The 12972-nt window shown below is 35.5% G+C and overlaps 1 protein-coding gene across 1 annotated transcript in view; it reads left to right on the forward strand.

The window, feature by feature from the left end:
- COL4A4 (collagen type IV alpha 4 chain) overlaps window positions 1-12972 on the forward strand; it is a 76475-nt gene that overhangs the window by 46617 nt on the left and 16886 nt on the right. The window contains exons 29-36 of the mRNA XM_063307781.1: window positions 1006-1176; window positions 1416-1559; window positions 2404-2511; window positions 4241-4422; window positions 5819-5882; window positions 7402-7476; window positions 10134-10241; window positions 10834-10941. Of these exons, the coding sequence (XP_063163851.1) occupies window positions 1006-1176; window positions 1416-1559; window positions 2404-2511; window positions 4241-4422; window positions 5819-5882; window positions 7402-7476; window positions 10134-10241; window positions 10834-10941 (960 nt within the window). The remainder of the gene's footprint in view (window positions 1-1005; window positions 1177-1415; window positions 1560-2403; window positions 2512-4240; window positions 4423-5818; window positions 5883-7401; window positions 7477-10133; window positions 10242-10833; window positions 10942-12972) is intronic.

Below are 12972 nucleotides of genomic sequence, written 5' to 3' on the forward strand. Positions count from 1 at the left end.
CTTTCACCATGTTCCATCCAGACGATGGCTTCCTGACCTGTATATAGGTTTTGCATGAAGACCATGGAATTCCTATTATTCTAAGCACAGTCCACAGCTTGGTATGATCAACAAAATCAAAAGCCTTTCTATAATCTATGAAGTAGAAACTGACTTCTTTCTAGTATTATTTGGCTTTCTCTATTATCCAACATGCAATAATGTCTCTTCTACCTGGCCCTTTCTAAAGCCAGTTTGAACATCTGGCATCTCCTTTTCCAGGTAGGGCTCTAATCTCTGTTGGATAATACTTTTTTTTTTTTACTGATGTGAAAGTAAGGGTATTACGTGATTGTTTGCACACTGTGCTAAATCTCTCTTTGGTATTGGTATGTAGACTGACCTCTTCAAATCTGTTGGCCAAATCTGTGTCATTTTCCAGATTTGCTGGCATTGTTTGGTTAGAACCTTTACAGATTCTTCTTCTGTAGATATTTCATCCTGTAGCCTTCTTACTTAGTAATGGAACTTGTACATGAGTTACTTGTTATCTGTTCCTCAATCAGCTCCTGGCCTTGTCTTTGCTGTTTATAAGTGAGCTCTTCCAACTTCTTGTACCAATAATATAGTCAATTTGATTTCTGTGTACCTCATCTGGTGATGTCCCTAAATATAGATGTTATTTTGGTTGTTGGAAGATTGTGTTAGCAATGAAGAAATCATTGGACTGACAGAAATACATCTGCTTATAGAAGCAGCATCAACATAGCTCTAAAGAATGCATGTACTAAGACTTGGCCCAAAATTTTCAAATTATGCTTGTAAAACTTCAAAATATTTTTAAAAGTTGTTCTAAGCCAGTGTTGTTTTGCCCATCTTGTCTGCTTTCCTTCTCCTCCTCCAGTCCTGGGATACCTAGATGGGTGAGTGCAGAGGAACAAGCAGGAGTAATTTTAAGAATTCAGTTAGTAGATATGGACTTGGAAAGAGTGGGATGATATATTGCTTGCTGCATTTCCCCTTCAGGGTTGCAGGGTATTAAAGGTCTACAAGGAGATATGGGTGCACCAGGCCCAGCTGGAATGAAAGGCTTGCCGGGAGCTCCTGGAACACAAGGACCACCTGGGCTTCCTGGCTTAAGAGGAAATCCAGGACTTTCAGGGGAAAATGGACTGCCAGGTCTTCCAGGAAAAAAGGGTATGAGAGTCTAATCAAAATTCTCTGAATTTCAAATACAATACGTTATTTATAACACTTATATACCACTTCTAATAAAATGGATATGGGCTGATTGATTTGGGGGCTCAAAGTCTAAAAGCAGGAAAATGAAATCAGTCAGGCCATGGGTTAGTATGTTGTGGGTGAATCCAGTCAATATATTCAGCATACCAGTAGTGAATAATTTAATGGCACTGCTCTCTCAATATTCTTTAAAGGAGACAAAGGTTCCCAAGGCATGCGAGGTTTCCCAGGCCTCCCAGGAAATGAAGGAGAAATGGGAGCATCAGGTGTGAAAGGAGAAGAAGGGCAAATTGGTCAGTCTGGTACTCCTGGAGAATTTGGGACAAAGGGTTCCAAAGGTATGTAGAATAATGTTTGTATTTATGAATAACTGACTTCTGCACAAGCTCAGTTGATATTCAGCCAGAATTTATAGCTATTCCTTTTGCTTATTTTTTCAGTAGGTGATCATGTATTTATATGCTTGCTTTTTGAGCAAAGCCACTGCAATGATTCTGTCTGTCTGTCTATCTAATTTATATGCCGATCTCACTTGCATATGAGTCTGAGTGGCATACAGAATTAAACTAATTTAATTAAATTAATTAAAGATGATCATCTTTATTATACCGGAATACTTCTAGGCCTCAATGTATCCAGGAGCTCTTATCTAAGTAAGAAGTATGATGCAGTCCTGGTTACGTGTTGTCACATTGCTTTTTAAAGAGCTAAGCAAAAAAATTGGATGATTGGTTGGTTTGGTTTTTTAAAATAAGGGATTAGAATTTCAGCTAATGGGTTCTTGTTGCTGATATTGGGCCTGACTTAGGGCATCCACGTGATGCCAAGATTTCTTCAACATGAGAAAATGTGCTTTGTTATGTTACGATGCAAGCACCCCATAATGTGATGTTGTAGTGCAAGTACAAAAGAGGTGGAGTTGTGCCATGAAGTAACAATACATGTTTCATTATTGCTTCCTGTGAACATCCATGCCTGATCTTTATTGTTTTCCAAGTGAATCAAGAGGTTTTCAGAATTCTGATGCTTATGTCCTTTAAGTGTCAAATAAACACATTTCTCAAATGTGGTATCTATTCAGCACAACTAAGATTTAAGTCACTATGGAGATCCCAGGGGCAGAGGTGGGTAGATTTGAAGCAATTATTGTGAGTAAATTGTGGCATACATTCTATTTTGAAGGTGAAGCAGGATCACAAGGGGACAATGGCTTCATTGCTGTCCAGAAAGAAAAAGGGCAAAATGGGGAACCAGGTGCTCCTGGTGATGAGGGATTACCAGGGGTACAAGGTAACAAAACAAATTATTTTCTAAATTAAACACATACAGTAATCATAATATTATAATCAGACTGATCAGTATCTTTCATATATTGTATATATTTTGGAGGGCATTAATGATTGTGTAGTCTGTTTGAAAATTGCTCCACTGACACAACACTACTAACAGAGTATCAGGGCAGTTGGGCAATAGAACCCATTACCTACAGAGGTAGTAGATTTTATTTATTTATCAAATTTTTATCACTGTCCATCTCCCCCCACAAGGAGGGACCCTGGGCGATTCCTGTTCATGGATTCATCAGAGCAGAAATGGGATGTTATTAAGATGCTATATACTGAATTATTGCATTGGGTAGGGGATTGAACTTCTTTGGCCTCTCCAACTCTATGATTTGGTGATCATGCTGACAAGTTTACTCTTGTAAACAGATTCTTTACAAGATTCTGAACTTGTTTTTCTTTCTTGCTAATAATTTTGGTTAGTAATTGCTTTCTTTATAATACGAATAAATCCAAATATTTATACCACATGTATGTATGTTAACAAGGCTGCCTCAAGCACTTTCCTACCTCTGTGCCCATCCAGCATTGTCAAGATGCTACATATTCAAGACAAGCTAAATTATTTAGGCGAGGCAGAAAGGTGCAATGATAACATTAAGAACAGTTTGGTGTCCTTCCATCACACCCATTATCAGATGACTGAAGCAGCACCCTTTCTTTACCTAATGCATGTGCCTCAGGACCCTAGTTGTGCTCCTGAGCAACCCAAGTTAGTGCTGCCAAAATTTAGTGCACTTGCCAAATTTCAGTGGTAGGATTTTGTGCCTTTTAAACAATGGGAATGGAAGTGCTTTCTTCTTACAGGCCTTCTTCTCTTATAACAAGCTCTATCAGCAAAACACGGGGCATAAAAGCAAGCAAACAAGCAAGCAAGCAAACAAGCAAGCAAGCAAAAATCAGTCACACTCTGCCAGTGATGTTGCTGTACCATTAGAGGGTCTCCTATAGAAGTTCAAGAGGCTCAGTTGTGGGCCTAGACACCTCAGAAATTGGCTACACTTGCCAAATGATAGGGCTGGCCCTGTATAGCTGCTTTCAAATGCTGTGACTTTAGTTTAAAATGAAAGTCATTAAATAAATCATACAGCAGTGTTTCTTAACCATGGCAACTATAAGAGGCATGGACTTCAACTTCCAGAATTCCGTGGCTCTTAAAGTGGCCAAGATTGAGAAACACTGTCATATAGAATTGCAAAATATATTAGGCATTAGTAAGTAATCCTTCACATTTCATTCATATAGTCCTGGGTGACCCCATTTCAAAACAAGAACAATTTTTAAAGTAAATGTTTACCTCTTTTCTATTAAGATAAGCTGCAGCTATCATAAATGAAAATAGTTATGCTACGCAGTGTAATAAAGTTAGCTTTGAATTTCAGCTTATTCGAATAGTTTATATTACTGTTGTGTTTAGTTACTTCAATTTTATCCTCCCAAGAACAAGTTATCCTTATCTGGGGCTACATAAAAAGAATTAAAAGATAGTAAAATCTGGAGTAAAATTCAATATAAAATATGCCAATAATCAACATACGAAATCAAATAAAAGTGTGAATCCCAAGTAAGATTAATGGAAATAACATTTATTTTATTATTTGATATTGCAGTGTATCTTAACACCTGTATCTAATAATATATAATGAATTCTTTGATAATTCTTGAAATGATTTCAGGCGATAAAGGCAACACTGGATTCAGAGGAATCCCAGGACCGCCAGGCAAGCATGCAGCTTCAGGCAACCAAAAGGGTCCGCCTGGTGATGCTGGACAGTTTGGTTCCCAGGGTCTGCCAGGACTCCCAGGGCCTCCAGGTTTGAGAGGGATCATTGGTTTTCAAGGACAAAAAGGTGATCAGGTATGCTAAGAAGACAGAGTTATATTATATTTATCTTTATACTTGCTGTAGAGTTGGATCATAATACAATTCTGTAGTATATTTATTACGTTATGTTATGTTATGTTGTTATGTTATTTATTGCTCATATTTATATGGCTGCCCATCTCACACAAGGTGACTCTGGTGGTGTACAACAATTAAATGAAAACAGCAATAAGTAAAAAAGCAATCGTTATAAAAAGATGGAAGTAATTATTAAAAGAAGAAAATATAAATATAAATATATATTGTATATAAGAATATAATGCTGCTGCTATTTCTTAGCTCCTAGAACCAAGCTGAGAAGCAGATCCATCTATGGTGGAGCATGACATTCACCTCTGGCTGTCTAGTGGGACCTTAAAATTTTTATGACTATTTTCTAGATTGCATAGTAAAGTATTGATGATTTTTCATGGAACATACAATCAATACATTTTCCCTAAACTGCCTAAGCAATATATTCCCAAATATCTATTACATCAAATAATTAGCAAGAGACCCTAGATCCTTAAAATAGTATTTAAGATGAGCCAGTATGCTTGGTAACAACTCCATGGTACCCACCAAACTTCCCATCTTGTCTTACTTTTAATGAGGAGCTAGCAACTCGCAAAGCATGAACTACTAGCATAAGTATTGCCAACAATGCTTCTGAACCACTTAGTGAATCCAGAAGCAGTCTTAAAAATATAGTGGTGGAAGTCCTAGCCCAGCACTTTGTTGGGAAGCATACCCACATATCCAGAAAAACACAGAGGTAAACTGAGGCGGTGGAGAATGTTCTGGAGAAGCTAGATGGCACAATCTTGTTTTCTTACTATGTCCTTCTTTATATATGTGTTTTTGTTTAACTCCAAAACCTCTATCTGGCTTGGTTATACTATCTGTTTTCTGAGGAATTGCCTGGGTCTCTGGGTAGATCAGCTTCTGCTTCTAGTAAAATTCCTGGTTAGCATGTTGGATAAAATTATTTATGTGATGCAAGTCGAAGAATTTCTGTAGAAACAGTACACATTAGAAAGGAGGCACTAGTCCAGAGGAAGAGCTTTGATAGCTTCATTGTCAATTCTGAGGCTGGTTGTTGTACCTGTTGTCATTAGTTTGGTCTTCTTTATATTTAATTTCAGTCCCATTTTTTCACTGTGCTCTTTGACTATTAAAAATAACTATGTATGATTATTTTATTTGCATTCTTATTGTTTATATAACATTCAGCTCCCAAAAAGATCCTTTAGCACTCACTTTCCAGTATTATCAGTGATCGGGTTTTGATGCACATATGATGAACTTAATTCATTTCCTCCAACTTGAGGGATTTTAGATTTCATATGCAATAAATGACACCCTTCTTTTCTTTTAATACAACAATTAGGGTGCACAGGGACTGTCGGGTCCTCCGGGAAGTCCAGGATTAGGTGGCACAAAAGGATCGAAAGGTAGTGAAGTAACAATAATACCAATACTTAATGATTGAAAATCACTTGTTCTTTGAATTTGTATGCATGCATTAAGAAAATGATTATGGGCAGAATATCTGATTTGAAAAACCATTTTCAGATGAAATGCTGATAATAAGCTAACTTGAATTAAAATGATTTACAAGAACATAATGAAACCAACATTAATAAGTTAATGAAAATTTTTGGGACTGAGGCAAAGAAATCCTGTACAGATGTATTTGAAAGCAAACTCCATTGAAAACAATGATATTTAGTTCCTAGCAAACATAAATAAGTTTACATAGTAAAATACATAATTTGATTGATAGCACAATCTCATGCATCTCTAAAAAGAAAACTTAATGGGTAAATAGTATAGAACTGAAGTATCCCATTCAATTTATTCAGTATAGAACTAAAAATTGCATGATTCCGTCTTACGTTCACAGAAGAATAAACAGTTAATTGCATAATTTTGATACAACTGAAAATAATGGTGTAAAATAAGGAAGTTAAAATCCTTCTTTGATACTAGTTCAAATAACATAGTAAGTTATATTTTTGAAGGAAACAAACTACTTGCATGCAGAAAAAAACTTAAGAAAGAATGGTTTAGGCTAATCAGGCTAGGAAGCTAGGAATTGGGAGACCGTGAGTTCTAGTCCTGCCTTAGGCACAAAACCAGTTGGGGACCTTGGGCCAGTCACTCTCTCTCAGCCCTAGGAAGGATGCAATGGCAAACCACTCCCTGAAAAACCTTGCCAAGAAAATTGCAGGGACTTCTCCAGACAGTCTCCGAGAATTACACACAACTGAACGGATTTTAAAAAAAATTCTGGCAGTTGTTCTTGATTTCAGCTGAGAAGTTGGTATCAAGTGTTAACTATGATATTATAATATGATATTATTGGAAATTATATTATCGGAGCCTCCTCAGGCGTCCCCCAGGCAACGGTGATGTCACTAGCAAATCCTTTCAATACAGAAGCACCTCGGTAGGTGCTTCTGACACATACACACAAAAAATTATATTATTATAATAATATAGTATTATAATTATGCTATTATAATAATATAGAATTTCAGAAAGATCATGTGAGTTTGCTGTGTAAAGATTCTTAGTTCATACAGTTTTGCAGAGCTGGAAGAAATGAATTCAGATAGAAGCATCTGTCAAAGCAAAATTAGCTAAACTGAAAAGGGGTTCCAATTCACAGTGTTTTAAGAAGTGGTAGAAAATGGCTCAAGTTTCTTCTCGTCTGACTGAGTTTTAAAAGTTTTAAAAAATAGTGTTAATTTTCTTAGTTACAGAGTCAGAATTTTTTTTTGAAATCATTTTGTTAAATTATGTAAAACGACTTCATGATTTTGGTAATGCTGTTAGAAAAATGAAAAGTCCTGAATAGTCTGAAGTGTGAATATTGGCATGACAGATGCAAAGAAAGATCTATCTACTTGCTGACTTGATAGGCAAGGATAGCTTCCGCTTATAACATCAGTTTCCACTGTTCTGCAGGTAGCAGGGGTGACCCAGCTACTCATCATGGTCAGCCTGGCAAGAAAGGCCCCAAAGGAGTCATAGGACCACCAGGTGATGTTATTTTTAATTATTTAATAACAAATATTCACGTTTGCTACATAATTTGTCAAACTTTTGTTTATTGGTTTTAGTTTTTGCAGATTTGGAAACCTGAGGTATGAAGTGGTTTATAAAGGGCTGTCCATATTTTAAACTGCAGGAATATTCACTATGCGCATACAATATTTCTTGTCATGAACAATGTTACATCTGAAAAGATGGTATCTGTTAGTGCAGAAGAATATCTATGATATAGGTAATCTTGGACTCATGCATATGTTGTACAATGCTGCATAGTAGTCTCTTTTAACTATATGGTACAGAAGGGTTTAAAAAAAGTGTTACACTAAAACTTCTTATTCATACTAGAAACTGTTAAAAGGTTTAAAGCCATCAACAATGATTTTTGGAGTGCTAATTTTAAAATCTGGGTGAAATGGCTAAACACTTTAGTTCCCCCTTGTTCTCCTCTTATTTCCATTTTTAGCCATCCTAAACTCCCTATATCTGTTACTATATTTTTAAAATAAAAGATCAATCAGATTTAAGGATTTTTATCTTTCTAGCAATCCTATTAATTTAGAGTTGATAACTAATGAGTTAATTTCTTCAAAATGTGCTTGACTATTTCAATTACAGTTTAGATCTTTTCTTCTTAATTCAGAAATAAAAGCTCAAGTAAACAGATCCTTGACAAACTCTGAAGCAGTGGTATTGAAACTTTCAAATTCATCTGTTATCTCTAAATTATATAATATTATCACAGAACAAACATACCAGCCTCTAACTGGATTGAAAATGGCTTAGGAAAAAGATTTCCAACAAGAAATTAAGAATCAAGACTGGAATAAAATATGGAAGTGGAAACTAGTATCATCATCGTCACCCAAATTAAAGATTTTTTTCTTAAACTATTTAATAGATGAAATATGCTTCCTTATAAACTAGCATGCATGAACAAAAACTCCCCTTTTCAAAGGAATGACATTTACAAAATTTGAATTTGCAAAATTTGAGGCTGTGATGGGCTTAGGAATAAACTTCTCAAAATCTGAATTGTTATGTTCTAGAGTTTGGCCAAAACTTCAGCACAAATTTTTAAAACTCCTTGGTATTCCAAAAAAATATGGCATTCTGGAATTATTGGTGAAGAAATTGGAAATTATTTCCACTTGTGGTGGTCATGTCCGCATCTATTTTCCTTCTGGTATGGGCTGTTTTTGGGGGTTGGTAAAGTTATATAAAGTTACATTTATAAAGTTATAAATATATTAATATGTATCCACAACTTTCTTTACTGAATGTACAGTATATTTTAGGGTCTAACACAAATATCTACTCTAAAGAATTAGTGGAATTTTTAAAAATACTTTTATTAGAATTTTACAATACAGTAAAGTATAAAAAATGAAAAGAAAAATAAGAAAAAGATCGTAAAAAAGAAAAAAGAAAAGAAGTGAAAAAAGAAAAAAAATAGAATGTTTACTTTTGCCCTTCTATCAAGTAATTGCCATCTTACTCTTTCCCCTCCCTCTTTAATTCTTTTTAATTCCCAAATCCATAAATCATCAGTTCAGCCTTTCCTTCTTTCAGCAAAAAGTCCATATACAGTAAGGCTTCCAGACTTTTAAGAAAGTCTTTATTGTTTTTTCTTTGACCAAATTGGTCAGCTTTGCCATTCCCATGAGCTCCGTCAATTTTCTAATTCAATTTTCTACTGTGGGTGTTTCATTACTCTTCCATCTTTGTGCATGCCACAGTTACCATATGCAATATCAATTTTCCATATTTCTTTTCTAGTTCAGCATCCATAAAACCCAATAAAAATAATTCTGGTTTCATTGTAATATTAATCCACAGTATCTTTTGCATCATTTGAGTTTGTACCCAAAATTGCTTTGCTTTTTCACAAGAAACTAAGCATGGTAAAAAGTTCCCTCTTTCTTTTCACACTTCCAACACTGGTTTGATATTGATTTATATATTTTTGATAGTTTAGCTAGTGTAAGAATTGGTGATATTTTTGTTGACTGCCACCAGAATGTCCATAACTAAACACTGGAAAGAAAGAACTATGATGTTGTAGCTTTGATACCAAAATGTTTGGCATATCGCCATAGTTGAGAAATTGCCCTACACTCTTCAACTGCATTCTGGTCAAGTTAAAGTTAAAACCTTCTCAAATATATGGTCTGATTGTATATCTTATGCTAACCAGGAAAAGCATAATTATTTTATGCCTGATGAATATATTAATGTGTATAAGGTATATTAAGGAATTATTAATATGTGGTTTTATTAATTGTTTTTCTTTTTATAAGAAAAACAATTTATTAATCATTTTCTTTTTTAACCCTTATATGTATGTGCTGAATTTTATTGCACTGCTTATAGTTATTGTAATTGTTTTTAATTTTATTTTTTAAAAGTTTATTATCTTGCCTATGAAAACTATAAATATTATGGTTATTAAAATGTTTTCATTGTAATTCAGAATTATTCTTCTCTCTATGTTTTGTGTGGGTCATTTGATGATGAACAACAGTCTCATGGTTAGGTTTGGATGCCAGTTGCAATACCCATCTGTCTCGAATGAGAACTGAAATAAGCACATTCTACTGAAAAAGGTTTACAATAAATTTTGATTATTTTGTGGTTGTTTCTTTAAGGTCATCCTGGATTACCTGGAGACCAAGGTATACCAGGTGTTCAAGGGGAACCAGGAAGACAGGGCTCCAAAGGGTTGCCTGGATATTCAGGAACACCTGGATTCCCAGGTGAGGAAGAACTAAAGAAAAATTAGATGAATACTAAAAGAAACATTGTGAAGTATGATGATGGACAAGACAGTGAAAGAGAACTTATGCATAATGGAATAAGAAAAAGAGGAAGACAGTAGTATCCTCACAGCGATGTGATAGAATAGTTTTTTTCTTCAGCTTAGACCATGGGCAAGCAAATTTGTTTTGGGCAAATACCACACTATTTAGTCCATTTTTTTATGCCCTTGATGGCTGCAATGGGTATTCAAAGGCATTTCCAAATGTCCCTCTTTTTTTCCTTTTTGGTTCTGGGGTGATTGGGGTGTTGTGGGGTGGACTGTATATTGTCTCCCCCCGGCCTGTGCCAGAAAAATAGTAAACCCACAGTCCAATGTGCTTAGTTTTTGGTATGCCACTGCAGACACTTGAATTGTCTTTAGAATGGCACACTAAATGCCAGTTCAGTCTGAATGCATTCCTAGATTTATGTTTTTTCTAGAGATTCAACATCACCATGTTGCTAAATAAAATATTAGGGAAAATTATAACAACATGAGAGAGAATAGTAAATGCAGTTTAAGTATGGGAAATGTCTATTTTACTTTAGGTGCACAGGGAGCTGCAGGATTTGCAGGACCTCCAGGTGAGCAAGGTAAACCTGGTCTTTTGGGACCTCCAGGTTTCCCAGGATTACCTGGTAACCCAGGTAGAAAAGGTAAATATTGTGGAGAAAAATTATTATTACAGATGTCAGTGCATAGCATAACATTAAAATGCAAACATGTCTGTTAATATAAAAGTAGGGCATAAACTGGTATTTTGAAAATAAATGTTTAGCCTACTCCATTATGTTAGGTGTATGTCTTTAGTGGAAGGAGATTTAAAATTTTGAATTACTTGTGGATCAAAAGCAATAAGATCAAAATAGTTTGTGCATGCAGGTTTCACCATTTGATTGGCCCAGATGTATGCATTCTACACAGACAAATTATTAGGTGTAGCTACTGTCAAATCATAAAACTGTAGGTGTTTGGGCATAGATGTGATCAATTGACATATGTCTTTATGCTGGTGAGTAGATACAATGTGAAATGGATTAAACATATATCATGTATCCTAAAGACATTTCAGCCACCATGAAACCAGTTATGATGGTTCAATGGTACCCAATTTAGGAATGCTAGTTGGCAATTTGGAAATTTGAAACATGTCATGGCACCCATTGAAAAGGGTGACACCACAAAGCACACTGTGCAATTGAATCACCTGCCCTCAAAGCACTGATGTAACTGCATCCTCTGAAAGCCTCTATGCAACTGCTTTGGTTGTTTTCTCTGCACACTTTTGTGTTTGTTTTCACTGGGACTGCCAGTGAAGAGAAGACAATTTTGGGGAGGAGGGAGGATGAGTACACTTTCAACATACCACTATGAGGGGTCCAGAAAAAGTTTTGGAAATATTTTGTTTGTTGAAGAATGCTAGGTTCCTATTTTAAAGAAATAAAATAATATTCTAAAGAAGTCATGTGGAACAGGATGCTTGGTGGGCACCAAGGGGATGTCACTGGGTACATTAAGGCCCAAAGTCACTGCACTGGATACCCAAATAACAGGTACTAATAATAGTAGTAACTTTGTGTTTGAGCTTGCAGCTGTTAAGTAAAACCAGCCAACAAATTTGATGAGACATCTGGCATCACAGTTTTGTTTCAAAAGTAAAATCGAAATGAACAGATGCAAGTGTTATTATATTCAAGCCTGTGCAAAATAATCAAACTGGGTCACTGATAATTATTTCATTTCCCTCCTCTGGCCAGATTAGAAGAAAACATATAGGTCTTGAGTTAATTTCAAACACTTCTGCTTCTTTGTTTATTATGTATCACCAAATCTAAAATGACTCATAATGATTTACAATGCAGATAAAAGATAAAATGCACAGTTATAAGACCATAAAACAGTAACCATAGCAAAACATGAACACATAGTATAAAATAAAAAATAAAACAATAAGTATTACCAGCTTGAAATAAGGCAACACTAACTCTCCAAGGCTGTGTAGACGAGTTCTGTTTCAACAACTTTATAGAACAATGCCAAGGTGGTGCAAATTTGACTTGGGGTGGGTAAGACAGTTTCATAGAGTGGAGGTGGAACACTGTCTCCAGATCTCCAGTCCTCTCACTTTATGCATGTGGGAACATGACTCATCTCCAAGTGGGAAGAGCGCACAGATTGGGCCAGTTACAGACATGTAGATATATACATTCTAGCTGCCTTCTCATTGGCTTTTCAGAAAATCAAGGCAAAGATCGAGATCTGCAAATATGGACAGGATATTTATGGCCACGATAGACTACCAAACATGTCAGTAGGAAAATCCTCCAGATGTTAGGAATCTCTTTGGATTCATGAGGACTTGGAGATAGGACAGCTTAATGGTTCTTACATTTCTGTAGAAGCTATTATTTGTTGTCAGCAGCCCTAACCTGACCACGTCATAAGTCATAGAAATATAAAATCATAGAATGTAAAGGAGACCTTCTAGTCCAACTCCATGCCTAGTGCAGGAATCAACTACTATAACATTCTGCTTCAAATGCATAGAAATACCCTAGAAATTTTTTTTTAAGAATCATACCTTTTTAAAGAACTGTTGAGCCAACAATTCTAATTTAGGGAAGTTCCAAATATCTGCATCTTGTATCAAAATCAAAACAATGATTCCTTCCTTGTATTTCCTTCTC

This window comes from Candoia aspera, chromosome 6 (genome assembly GCF_035149785.1).
Source record: "Candoia aspera isolate rCanAsp1 chromosome 6, rCanAsp1.hap2, whole genome shotgun sequence".
Lineage (NCBI taxonomy): Eukaryota > Metazoa > Chordata > Lepidosauria > Squamata > Boidae > Candoia > Candoia aspera.